Here is a 13,092-nt window from a genome sequence, read left to right on the forward strand (position 1 = left end):
TCAATAAATTAACATTATTGAACACAATTTATCAAAAAAAATGCGCAAACTCATCAGACAAACACTTCAATCATCAACTACCACTGGTAATTTGTTAGCCAAGACAAGTTGTTCATTACGTTCAACAAGATTAGTACTTCCATTCGGAATGACATCAAATAATAGTGCAAGTGGAAGTTTATTCAATCATTTTGGTTCAACTTGTTGTGGAAATTTGATTAGGTCAAATTATCACACCAATAGAATTTCTCTAAAGAATCTACAACAAGAATGTACTGAAAAATTGGAAAGTCTTGAAGAAAAGGTTTCACAATTGGTAGTTGCTTCTTTGGCTAACAATTCTGATGATTTGTTGATAAAACAAAAGAAACAAATTGGAAATGAAGTTTATTTACTTCTCGGGAAGATAAATCAAGTTGCACAATCAGGAGAAAATTCTGCTCAATTTTATTTGAATTATATTAGAGCTGTTAGATTGTGTGTCAAATGTTCATTGAAAGGTTTTATTAATCTTGAAACAACTGATGACTTTTTGGCATTCTTGATTAGGGAAAGAGAAAGATTGACTGAAATCAAAGATCCTTCACCAGCAGTTCCTCACTTTGTTGTTGAATTTATTAAGAGAGAAATTACAGAACAAGATGTAATTGTTGAGAATGAAGATTGGCTCTTTGATTACACGTTCAATGCATTCAAAACAAACCCAGTTCTTATTGCATATGCTTCAAATATCAATTTGTGTCAATTCCTTCAACAATACTTGTCTGAATATGTTTCATTAAATATGAACATGATTGGAAATACTGAATTGGAATATGAAGATCAAGTTATTGTTGAAAAGGAATTTTTCGAATCTGTATTCTATTGGGCTTATTATGTTGCCAATGTGAACTCATTTGTTGTGGAAGAAAACTCATTAAATCACATGAAGAAGATTTGTGAACAATACGATGCATGGAAAGGAATCAATAAGGATGTAACAATAACTGATTTGGAAACTGGACTCGAACTCAAGCTCGACTCTTGTATGGAAGTTGTCAGAGGATCTATTTATGTCTGTGAAGGAAACTTGAGAGAAGCTGAAAAGTCACTTAATAGAGCAATTGAAATTGATCCAAACAATGTTCATGCAAGTGGACTCTTATTGAGGGAATGTACTTTGAATTTATATCCAGAAAAGTTGGAAAGTCTCCAAGAAATTAACAATACCATCACAAGATTTAATCGTGTCCTTGATACTATGAGAAATAAGGAAATAGGAGGAGAGTTGCCTACTTCTGAAATTCCTCTATTCTCAGCTGATACCAATGTAAAAGCCAGTATTTTATTACATGCTGCTTCACTTGTCAATAAGGAAAGCAAATCTTATGGAGAACTCATCAAGAAATCAAAGGAATTTTATGACTTATCAGACAAGTTCATCAAACTTCCTTACAATATTTTGAATCTTTTTAATAGAGCTAGATTATATTACAGTTTGGAAGATTACACCAATGCAGTTGCCACAGTTGAGCAATTGTTGTCAATCAAATTTAAATTAACCGAAGACCAAATTAGAGATAGCGTAATCATCATGAATTTATCTCTTATTAATTCTTCCCAAGCCAAGGAAGCAATCACAAAGATTGAACCATATGTCAGAGGAATGGCCTATGATTTGGAATTGAGATACTCATGGTTATTTGCCCATGAAGCTCTCATCGAACAATCAAAAGATCAAACAGTTGCATTACACAAGTGTATCGAAGAATATCAAAAATTATTGACACCTCTTCAAAAATCTCACAAGGAAAATGGAAATAAGAATTTGATACCTCACATTTCACATCTTGAGAAGAAGATTGAACAAATTCAAGCCAAGTATTCAAAATAAACAGTACTGAGAATTCAACCAATCACAACAGTCCTTTACAATAATTTATTCATCATCTTCGTCTTCTACATCAGAACTGGTGTCTTCATATCCACAAACGGTTTCATATTGTTCATATTCAAGAATTAAATCTTCGAAATTCCACTCAGCCTCATCCATTTCCATTTCGTCCATTCCTTCATTAAGGAAGTGTGAAAGATATGCCTTTCTTTTTAATTGGTTTTTAAATGTGTCTCTAATTCTTTTGAAAGCCTGAGTTATGAAAGTAGCATTTGAAATCATTGAAGCAGAGCTGTTGAATTTACAGACAGGTGAAATTGTTTCACATAAGGATGTATGAATACTGCTATGTATCCATTTGGAGAATTGAGATTCATTCTGTATTTTGATTTTTCCAGCACATTCTTCTATCATTGAAATATTCGAAATGGTACCTCTATAACAAATATTGCTAGTCAAGTATTTACCTTGTTGTGAATTGAGAGTAAGGAGATTATTTGATGAATCAAACAGATTTCTGGTTAAGGTTTCCAGAGTCGACTTGATTCCATTTTTCACATTCACTTCCATTTGTGATCTAGATATTGAGAAAAAGTGAAGCCTAGGATACGTAACCAGATTTGTTGCCAATTTTCTGTATGAAGAATTAAGACTCTGAGAAAATCTAAAAGGACTCGTGTACTCACACACCGATTGTGCTATTAAATCATTCAAATTCTCATAGCCACAACTCTCCAGTTTAACTTCCTTCCTACAATACTGTTCCAAAGCCTGATTATCAAATAAAGTAACAAAAGTTGAAGCCAATAATGATTGAACTGAAAGTACAGAATTATAATAGGAAAGGGATCTACCTCCAAAACATTCTTCTGATGGCAAAACTGAAGTTGTGCCTATAAACTTTGATGGATAATCATCAGAGAGGTGAGTAAGAATTTTTGAACCGAGTCCTGATCCAGATCCACCAATTATTGAATGAAAAACCTGAAATCCATCCAAGTAATCACATTGTTCAATTCTCCTTCTTACTTGATCCATAATTTTCGGCTCAAGTAAGGATCCATCAGTGTAATATCCATTTCCAAATGAATTTCCATTCCCACAATTACCAAAGGTTGCAAACTTTGATTCCAATAACTTCTCATTAGACAGCAGTATCGAATTGATTGCCTCACTCTCCAAATCAGCTCATCACCACTCTCGGCACAAATTTACCATCCTCTTTCTCATGAAGGAAAATATTACAATGTTCTTCAGCTATAGCTTTTAATTGATCGGATGAGGTTGCTGAATCAATCTTCTCTCCTGTAAATATATTGAGGTGATGTTCCCTCATTAAATGTTTCCAAAATGATGACCCGATTCTATTACCACATCCTCCTATACAAATACTAACAATATCTTTCATCAATTTTTGTTGTTAAGGTAATTTTTAAATAATTTGTATCTTAACTCTTTAAGATCTCGGCGTCTGTGTAATTACTGTGTTACTACCTGTATTCCCTTGTGTTCCTCTATCCAACCAATCACCTAATATTCGAATTTAAAGGTGTTGCATTAGGAAAGAACGTTCGTAATTATTGTGCTCGGCATGGAAGAATACAGGAAAGAACCTAGTTACAATTGCATTAGTTTTGTACATATTTTCTGAACTGTTTCTTCAGTACAATCACCATCGCGTAGAGTTATTTAGAAAAATCAAATCCTTATTAGAATCTAGATTACAAGCAGCTTGTAATTCTTCATTAAAATGTAATTTCTCAGTTTCATCCATCAACACTAGTCCCAACTGAATAAACTTCACATTTTAATATTAGATGATATTGTAGCGTTATTGTTCCCTCACTTTACCATCACAAAGGCTTTCTCATCAAGACACCTCAATCCATCATCGCGCCTCAATTTATAAAAAAAAAGAAACAACACCTTATACATTACTACCTTGTAGATAAGAGGTTTAGTAGTAGTAGTTGATTATAAGACTATTTGAATAGTAAATTAAATAATTACCGGGTATTTTAAAGTGATTATAAGAAGGTTGAGTGATGGGAAATCTTAGTTCAAGTCGATTGACTGAGTTTGATTCTGCTCAAACTCAGCAGCCCCAACCTCCAAATACCAATAATAGAAAGAGTGATGCGAGTAAGAAAAAAGACTTGACGCCTGATACTATTGTTCTAGGAAAGATTGAGGCTAGCAAATTAATTTCATCTAAATTTAAGAAACAATCGGAAAAGGAAGCTTTTGCTAGACAACTGGCATTTGAAGATGAATTGAAACGAAATTTCCTCAATATGGAATTCGTACAACAATATCTAGAGCGAGAATACTATAGAAAACAACAGGATTTAAATTCATTGAATAGAGCTAGAATGTATCAGAGAGCTTCATCAATACCTGGGATAAGTGTGTCACCTCCTATTGTTCCTACCACTTCCCGAGGATCAGAAGCAGAAGCATCAGAATCAACTGGAGATGCAGATCAGGATGATGATGAGGAAGTTGAGCCAACTGTTGTAGCAAAAGCAACAAATTTGTATAGAGCTTTTAGAAAATCAATTGGAAGGTCTATTGGTTCTGAAGCTTCTTCTAGTCAAGATATATTCTCAAATCCGGCTGGACCTTATACTATAGATACTTTCTCTGCAGGCAATACCTTGACAGTTGGTGATGTCAATAATATTCTTTCCAGTGAAACTAAGCAAGAACAGGAATTAGATCCAATGCAAGATATTACATTCAAAATCAAATTGATTTTGGTGGATACTTTGAAGAGTGACACTCAAAAGAATATGAGACAATTCATTTCTCCAATTTTGGCAAAGATGGACAAGTTACCAAACCATGGTATTTTCCATTCTTCTATTAGTTTTGGACCATGGATTTTAGAATTTACAGACTGCGGTCTGTGTATTCCAAGAAAAATAACGAGTAAGATGGCTCTTCTCTCAATAGACATTAGTGAAATTAAGGGTTGGGATAACATTCAACAAGCTGTAAATAGAATTGCAAAAGTAGTCTGCAGATATAACACTCAAGTCACCTATTCTAGAAGTAGTACTAGAAGAGATTCGGTTATTTTTTCAAGTCCATCATCCCAATTAGCAATTGAAGGGCAAAGAAGATATTCTGATGCCCTATACGGATCCCCATATGGTACTCCAACAACTCCTGATTGTGTTTGTTTGAGTCCTCCAATTGGTGGTAGTGCTACTCTGACAGCTGTAGCTCAAACATTCGGTTCAGGATCTTCATCAGGTCTTGGTGCTGATTCAGGTAAATCAAATAATGGTGAAAGGTTTAGTCATTCTTTCCATTCTCAGCACTCAGCACAAAATAAGGATCCTAAAACAAATGGAAACTGTCAAGATTTTGGTAAGTGAATTATCATTTTAGAATATTTTCTATATTTTCTATATAGTTGATGAAATCTTGGATAATCTTGAAGCAACACCGGTATTTTCAGAATCTATGCATCAATTCCTTCGAAATTTGAGAAATAAGGGTGACAGTAATCTTACTATTAAATTGGATGATCAATTTTTACAAAAGTTTGGTTTGGAGAATAATTCCTTTAATAATATCAAGGAAATGCTCACTCCAAAAAACCCTCTCAGCAGTGAGGTTAAATCTGTTCACTCAGTCCCAGATAATATGCTGACTACAGAAGCAGTGCAGCAGACATCAAGGAAAAGAAGTAAGAGTGAAGGTGTTCCACGAGAAGTTGAAACTAATCCAATGGCATTCATTGAAATTCAAAATTATTGCATTACTTTCAACACCCATGAACAATTGGATTTGTTTGTAAATTTGTTGCTCACCAAAGATCCAATCTTTCCACGTACCAATCCACAAACCTATGAATTACTAAAGGCGTTTGATAGAGCTTTCTGGATTAAGTACAAATCAGCCCTCCTGTACAAACCAAATAACTTTAATCACAACCACCAACATGACCCACAACTTGAAATATTATCCTGGGCTCCTCTAAATATGCAATCCAAGACAATAGAAATTGCAAGCAATTTAATGATTTGGAATGGAGAGAGAAAAAGAGTTCCGATAAATCAAAACCAACAATTGGGATGTCCTTTTGGTGATCCATTTTCCACAATGTCCTTCATTCACATTGAATAATAAATCATTATCGTCATGCAAAATAATATTAAACACAAATCATTATTGCATTATTATAATTCATAAAAAAGTCTGTGCCATTTTTTTCCTTTAAATAACTCATTTATTAATATTTAACCTTCTTATTTGGAGGTGCTAATTGGTTATTTCTTTGAGGAGGATCATGGTGATGCCTATTGTCACGATGATAATTATTGGAATGACCTGAACCAGTTGAGCCATGATGTGAGCTACTAGAGTGGTGATGTGATGATTGGTGATGGTGGTGACTATTATGATGTGAGCTACCATTATGGTGAGAGGAGCTAGTGTTCGAATGATGACTGCTATGGTGTGACGATTGATGATGGTGAGAGGGATTATAGGAATGTCTGTTACCATTACTACTACCAAATGGTGGATGAGAGGATGATGTAGATGAAACACCATAGCTCTGATTAATATTGTGTGGCAACTGTTGGACACTGGTAGAACCTGGTAATTGATGTGAAGGTGCATTTGGTTTGTTATCACCCTTCTTTCTTGTAAGGAATTCATTAGTAGCTGTTGAAGGAAGATTTTTGAGTTTGATATTGGTTGTGGAACCCTTTTCCCAGAACCAGTCGTGATTTAAGCATTCATTGGTTGTTAATCGTTTGGCAGGATTAAGCACAAGAAGCTTATCAAGTAAATCTAAAACCTTCTTTGAGCATGATTTCAAGTTTGCAAATCTTTCCAAGAGTCTTCTCTTCTTTGATTCTTTTGGTTTAAGAGCATTCCAATGAGCAAGATTTTCAACCTCAGCCCATTCTTCCGTTGAAGGAGTACCACACCATTCAAATATCTTTTCAAGCTGATTCACATCATCTGAACCAGGAAAGAGTGCTTTTGGTTCCTTTTCACCAGCAAAAGGTAAAAGCATTTCACCAAGAATACATCCCACTGACCACATATCAACAGCATAATCATAAGTTGTTGCTCCTAACAGTAATTCAGGTGGACGATACCAACGAGTTACAACTCTATTAGTATATTCTTGTTTGTTTTTCTGTGCAATTCTTGATAAACCACTAACAAGTGTCATTGGTCATTGTTTAAATGGTAAGGTGTTGAGCGGCAGGAAATAGGAGAGTATGATTTAAAAAAAATAATTGTTGGTTGAAATGGTTCAAACAATATGGATTTGATATTGTTATAATTAAAAATTGAAATTCAAACTTACAAATCGGCAAGCTTCAAAGTACCATCCTTCTTGATGAGAACATTTGATGCCTTTAAATCTCTGTGCATAATATCTCGAGAATGGCAGCAATGAAGAGCATTTAGGAGTTGATACATGATAGAACGAAGTTCGTCTTCATCGAATCTGTGTCCTTTAGCATTCAATCCTGCCAAATCATGATCCACGTATTCAAAAACCAGGAAGAAGGTACCTTTTGAATTCCACGTAACATCAAGCAATTTTACAATGTTTTTATGTTCAATTTCCTTCAAAATTCTAATTTCACGAATGGATGTGATTGGAAAACCTTCCTTCTCTCTTTGTGGATCAATTCTAATCTTTTTAATAGCTACCAAACTGTTATCACGCTTATCAACAGCTTTGAATACTTCACCATAAGTGCCTTCTCCTACTTTACCTTCACTATTGTAGTAGGTATCAATACTAATGTTATTATAAAGTTAGATGATGATGATAAAACAGATTGAACAGAAAAACGTTAGCGAACATGTTGAGACAAAAAGAACACTTACTCTTTTTCAATATGTTGAAACCTTTCAGCGAGTGGATTTCTAGGAGGATTTGGTCTAGTAAAGTTATTGTTGTTAGGTTTAATAGTTGTAGTATTATTATTATTATTTTGTACACGTGTTGTTGTATTATCGGTTGGATGAGGCTTTTGAGTACCATTTAAAACTACTGGAGGAGGTGGAGGATGAGAAGATGAATCCTTTGTTGTTGTAGTTGTTGTTGTTGGTGGAGGAGGTCTTCTTTCTCCATTCTGAGTAGATGATGATGTATTATTTGATGATGATGATGTACTATTGTGATGAGTGGTACTATTATTGCTTCTGTGGTGATGATACGAAGAGTTACTACTGCTGCTAGCGTTAGAATTACTGCTAGAAGAATGATGTTTACTAGAGTGATAGTTATTTGTAGAATTACCACCTGATGATGTAGATCCATTTGCAGAGGAGTTATAGTTATTATAATTACTTCTTCCACCACTGTGTCGTCTCTCTCGGTTATCTACATCGTCTCGAGACCTTCTATCATTATAGTCACCATGATAATTTCTTCTGGAGTGATTGCTCTCCTTATTGTTGTGATCATCAAAAGTGCTTCTGCCTCTATCCTCTTCCATTTGCAATGATTTGTTATTGTTCATTTTCTTCTTTTCCGTCAACAAAAACTGGGTGATAATTTTTGGAGGAAAAAACAGAGGGATGGTTGGGATATTTTTTAAGGCTCTTGTCGCCACGCGTTTTACAATAAATGAACGTCTAATTTTAGAGCGGTTTTTATCAAAGGCTGGAAAAAAATACTCAACAACAATTGTGATTCTCGGAATGGTTTAAATAATACATCATCAGGAAGGTGAAACATCATATTCCCAACAATGATAATGGCACTTTCAATTCCCTTTCATTTAAATGGTTGTTGGTTCTCCTAAAGATGGTTTCCTGGAAAATGTTTGTAACGAGTGCAATGATATCCACGAAAGATAATAAGTGAGTTGTGACTTATTTCGAACGATGTAATTTATGAAATTTTATCATTTCATCATGATGATTTTAAATTTATTGTAATGAATTGTGCATTGGTTTCAAAACAGTGGTTCAATGCTATCAACATGTCATCTTTCCGTTAAATGTAAAGGCGAAGGAATAACTGGTCCATATTACAAAATATTATAATGTGTAACATTTACATGATTGCAAAATTGATTTGTAGTATGGAAATGTGAAAATTTTTATAGAGAAGAGAAATTTGGAGGATTATTTTGATGGAAAGTGCTTGTTCTTATTCTCAAAGATATGTTACATTACAATCCAGACAAAAGGCCATCTTGTAATCCAAGACATATTAAAAAGTGTATTTTATTAAGGATATATTCATGGATTGACTACATTATCTCACCAATACTATTTTGAATGATTCATTCAAGAGCTCTATAACAAAACGCTGGGCTATTTTATCTGAAAAGTTGTGCTTAACCGAAACCAGAAAAGCCCTAATATATTTCAAAGGTTCAAGACACTGAATTGTATCCCATCTGTTTTGGATGTGAAGCATCTTCTCTGAAAAGGAAGAAACGTCTTGTCTAATATTATTATCCATTTAAATATTTTGATGAAAGTCTAATTTACTCTGAATTAAGTTCAGTTTATAGATTCATTTCTGTATTCAGTCCATTTACTATGGCAGCAATTTTGATTTGAAATTTTAAGGGTTTTCCCAATTCTGTTGAAAACAACCTATCCGTTCTAGTAATTTTGATGGGAGAATTACCATGCAATAAGATATTGTTCAATAAATTCATATATTAAAAATTCATCAATTATTAATTTCAAATCAAAACAAAATTCAACCGAAACAAACAATATTTTATTGAATCACCCAATCAAATAGATAACACAAGCAAAATAAATAATTTTGACCGATTTGCCCACATCAAAAGCGAATATTTTTTATTCAATCAAAACGATAACCGCAGACTTTGTAATTTTGCTGAAAAAAAATTCTCAACAACAATGTCTTCATTCAACAAACTCGCTAGAGTCTTCGTCTCCAATCTCACTTACACTGCTAAATGGCAAGCTGTTAAGACTCACTTCTCTCAATCTGGTAACGTTACCTTCGTCAAACTCATTGTTGACCAAGCTACTCAAAAGCCAAAGGGTATGGGTGTTGTTACTTTCGAAAAGCCAGAAGAAGCCGAACACGCCATCAAGACTTTGAACGGAAGCGACTTCGAAGGTAGACAAATCAAAGTTAGAGAATATGTAGAAAGAGCTCCAAGAACTGAAGAATCACAATAATTAAATTTATAAAATATTAAACTAGGCTCTGTTCATCTTTTTGAATTTGAAAATAAATTAATAGACTTTTTTTGATGAATAATATCATTAATAATAATGAAGTAATTTATTTAGCTCCAAACTTCTTTCAAATATCTGCCTTCTGATTGCCATTGTTGAACAACTTTCTTTGCTTCTTCTGATGAATAACCACATTCTTCTTCTATAATTTGATGAAGTACTCTGTTAACTTGTGTAGCCATACCTTGAGCATCACCACAAACATATAAACAACCCTTCTTCATAATCATAATTTCAGCAATGTTAGATGAATATTCTTTGAGATAATCTTGAACATAGCTGCCTCCATACCAAACACCTCCTCCAGAGTTTGCTTCTCTACTACAAGCAACAAGTAAATTCAAGTTTACAAAACTTTCAGTTTCAAAATCTCTCAAATCATCACGATATAAAAAGTCTGATCTAATACTTCTACATCCAAAGAAGAGCCAGTTAGTACCATCAGATTGCTTCTTATCAAGTTGACATTCACGATGTTGCAAGAAAGATCTGAATGGAACAACACCAGTACCTGGACCAATCATGATAATTGGAGTATTCAATGATTTTGGAAGTTTGAATGATGGAGATGGTTTGATAAATACTGGAATGTTGACTTGTTCTTCACTAGACCAGAACTTCTTTGCCTTATTTTGTAACCAGTGAGTACAACATCCAACACGAGTTGTACGGTGTGGAGGTGGAGTTTCGAATTTTACAACACTGAAAGCAATATGTACTTCATCAGGGTGTTTGATTGGAGAGGATGAAATTGAGTAGAAACGTGGTTGAAGAGGTGACATTTCTTGTAACAAGTGATTCAATGGTGGTTTACATGATGGATACCAGCACAAAATGTCATATAGATTAGCTCTTTGCTTTACAATCTGGGTATTATACATATTGGTATCAAAAGTCAATTTTAACAATGCTGACTTTTCCAAAAAGTTGGTACAGTATTTGGCTAACATTTGGAGCATTGGAATAGTAACAGGTGACATGATATCTACGCGCTTAGTAAAGATTGTTCTCAATCTAATAGCTTCATCTTCACCAGCCAAGAAATGATTTGGGAATAAACACTTCTTTGATTCATCAATGCACTTGATAGAAATCAAGTCATTTTCTCTGAGAGGTTCACTTTGAATTCCCTTCTTTCCATTTGGAACTTCATAGTGTTTCAATGAGCCAATTTCTTTCAACTTTTCCAAGAGAGCATCAACTTGGTCTTGGTCGTTTTCACAGAAAACACCCAATGAATCACCTGGCTCATATTTGAATGTGGCATCATCACTGATTGGAGCAGAGTTGATATCAAATTCCAAGTGGAGAACTTGCTTAGAGGATTCAGTTGTGGTAAGGTAACGAGCACCATGAACGGCTGCAGAGAAAACACTAGGACATTCTGGAGCTTTCTTTTCGTTTGATTCTTCGTTTGACTCCTCGTCACAAACAGCTTCACAACAGTCTCCATACATACTCTTCAATCTATTGTTGTAATAGGTCATGTTATCAACTGGTTTGAACTTGTTATCGTTTTCTAAACGAATGATGGTCAAGTATTGATTAGCTGATGATTGAGAAGCAGAAACAAGTGAAGATAGAGCATCTAATTGTTGTAATCCCCCAGCAGCAGAAAGCTTTCTAATTGGGGTGACATCCGTTGGCTCAGTATTTCCATTGTGTGAAGATGAAGTAATGGAGGAGCGGCCAGCACCACTCATATGATTATTATTTGGTAAATTGGATTCTTGCTTTTCTGATACAGGAGAAGGAAGGGTGGTTGGAATTGTAGGATTAACAGGGGTTGGATTGGATGGTTGAGGGATCCCTTGAGGGATACTTTGAGCACTAGATGGCTCAGAAACAGGTGGTTCAGCAATAGGATTTGCAACAGGAATATTTTCAACAACAGTAGATGTTGTTTGAGGAGTAGCGAGTGAAGCATAAATCTTTCTTAATGATTGGAATGTTTGTGCAATGAAAGGCTCTACAGCAACTTCTAAACCTACAACTTCATCAGCTTCACCTCTATTTGAAAATCTATCAGCTCCCAATTCAGTTAATCTCTTATCAATATTTCTTGCAGCATTACAAAACATATCATAATTACTATCACCTAAACCAAGAATAGTGTAGGAGAGATTAGAGAAAAAGTTTGCTGGTGTTGATTTTAACTTGATGAAACGATAAAAGTTATCACCATTTTGTGGGACATCACCATTTCCTGTTGTTGAACAAATAATGATCATATTAGCTTTAGAATCCAAAATATGACCATTGGTTGTAGTTGTAGTGTTATCCATAGCTTGCAAATTATTTGAACTTGGTGATTGTTTTAAAGTTTTAGCACGATCACGAAGCTTAAAATTGACTGAAAATTCGTTTAAAGAGAGGAGTTGGGTATCTTTGGCAAATTGTTGGTCCACACATTCCTTGAAAATACGGGTTGCAATTGCTTTAGAATTACCAGTCTCCGATCCATAACAAATCAACAAGGGTTGAGATGCCATTATTATTATAGTTGATATTTAGATTTTGAAAAAATCCTCTATGATGATGATGCTATTATGAGAGTCAAAATGATGACGTCTTCTTTAGATCGTTTGTTGTTGTCTTGATGAAAAGGCTAAAAGGCTTTCTTCTATTTTTGCTTTTTTTTCGTACAGTTCGGCATTTAAATTCGCTTTGATACGCATCAAAGATTTCTTGAACAATGGACAGCGAAGTGGATTAAAGAATCCATTTACAATTCGCTTGTTACCTGAGAAATTTGAATTGTGTACGTGGCTGTCAACTGTTTACATAATATTTCAAAAAGAAGTTGTCTGGGTTATGAAGTTTCATTGAGAAGAATAACATGTTGGTCAAACTGCAATAAGTAAAAACAACAAAGATGCTCCATTCTCTCTCACTACTAAAAAGGTTGAATATCCAGTTTAAGTTTCCCTCCTTTTGCTCTTAAATTTCATTTAACCTCAAGTTGTAAGGTATGATGGAATACAATAACAGAATGC

General features: G+C 34.3%; 5 protein-coding genes across 5 annotated transcripts; 2 read left to right on the forward strand and 3 right to left on the reverse strand.

Annotated features, from left to right (window-relative positions):
- Window positions 1-148: 148 nt before the first annotated feature.
- On the forward strand, window positions 149-1,873 carry NAEGRDRAFT_53180 (uncharacterized protein; the record flags this gene model as incomplete). Its single annotated transcript, XM_002670966.1, has 1 exon — window positions 149-1,873. The coding sequence occupies one exon, from the start codon at window positions 149-151 to the stop codon at window positions 1,871-1,873; it is 1,725 nt and encodes a 574-aa protein (XP_002671012.1).
- A 45-nt stretch (window positions 1,874-1,918) lies between these two features.
- On the reverse strand, window positions 1,919-3,281 carry NAEGRDRAFT_44804 (beta-tubulin; the record flags this gene model as incomplete). Its single annotated transcript, XM_002671004.1, has 2 exons — window positions 1,919-3,013; window positions 3,069-3,281. The coding sequence occupies 2 exons, from the start codon at window positions 3,279-3,281 to the stop codon at window positions 1,919-1,921; spliced, it is 1,308 nt and encodes a 435-aa protein (XP_002671050.1).
- Window positions 3,282-3,918: 637 nt separating this feature from the next.
- On the forward strand, window positions 3,919-6,040 carry NAEGRDRAFT_81672 (uncharacterized protein; the record flags this gene model as incomplete). The annotated part of the gene is made up of 2 exons (XM_002670967.1): window positions 3,919-5,248; window positions 5,295-6,040. 2 exons carry the CDS (start codon window positions 3,919-3,921, stop codon window positions 6,008-6,010), a joined length of 2,046 nt encoding a protein of 681 aa, XP_002671013.1. The 3' UTR covers window positions 6,011-6,040.
- A 76-nt stretch (window positions 6,041-6,116) lies between these two features.
- On the reverse strand, window positions 6,117-8,382 carry NAEGRDRAFT_53182 (uncharacterized protein; the record flags this gene model as incomplete). Its single annotated transcript, XM_002671005.1, has 3 exons — window positions 6,117-7,059; window positions 7,212-7,634; window positions 7,745-8,382. 3 exons carry the CDS (start codon window positions 8,380-8,382, stop codon window positions 6,117-6,119), a joined length of 2,004 nt encoding a protein of 667 aa, XP_002671051.1.
- Window positions 8,383-10,102: 1,720 nt separating this feature from the next.
- FM177 (uncharacterized protein) lies at window positions 10,103-12,737 on the reverse strand. Its single transcript, XM_002671006.1, has one exon. It carries the CDS (start codon window positions 12,586-12,588, stop codon window positions 10,147-10,149), a length of 2,442 nt encoding a protein of 813 aa, XP_002671052.1. The 5' UTR covers window positions 12,589-12,737; the 3' UTR covers window positions 10,103-10,146.
- Window positions 12,738-13,092: the final 355 nt, after the last annotated feature.

This window comes from Naegleria gruberi (assembly GCF_000004985.1).
Source record: "Naegleria gruberi genomic scaffold NAEGRscaffold_65, whole genome shotgun sequence".
NCBI classification, from domain to species: Eukaryota; Heterolobosea; class Eutetramitea; order Acrasida; family Naegleriidae; genus Naegleria; species Naegleria gruberi.

Coding starts and splice junctions, on each gene's coding strand:
- FM177 (XM_002671006.1), bottom strand. CDS start 12,588: ATGGCATCTCAACCCTTGTTGATTTGTTATGGATCGGAGACTGGTAAT.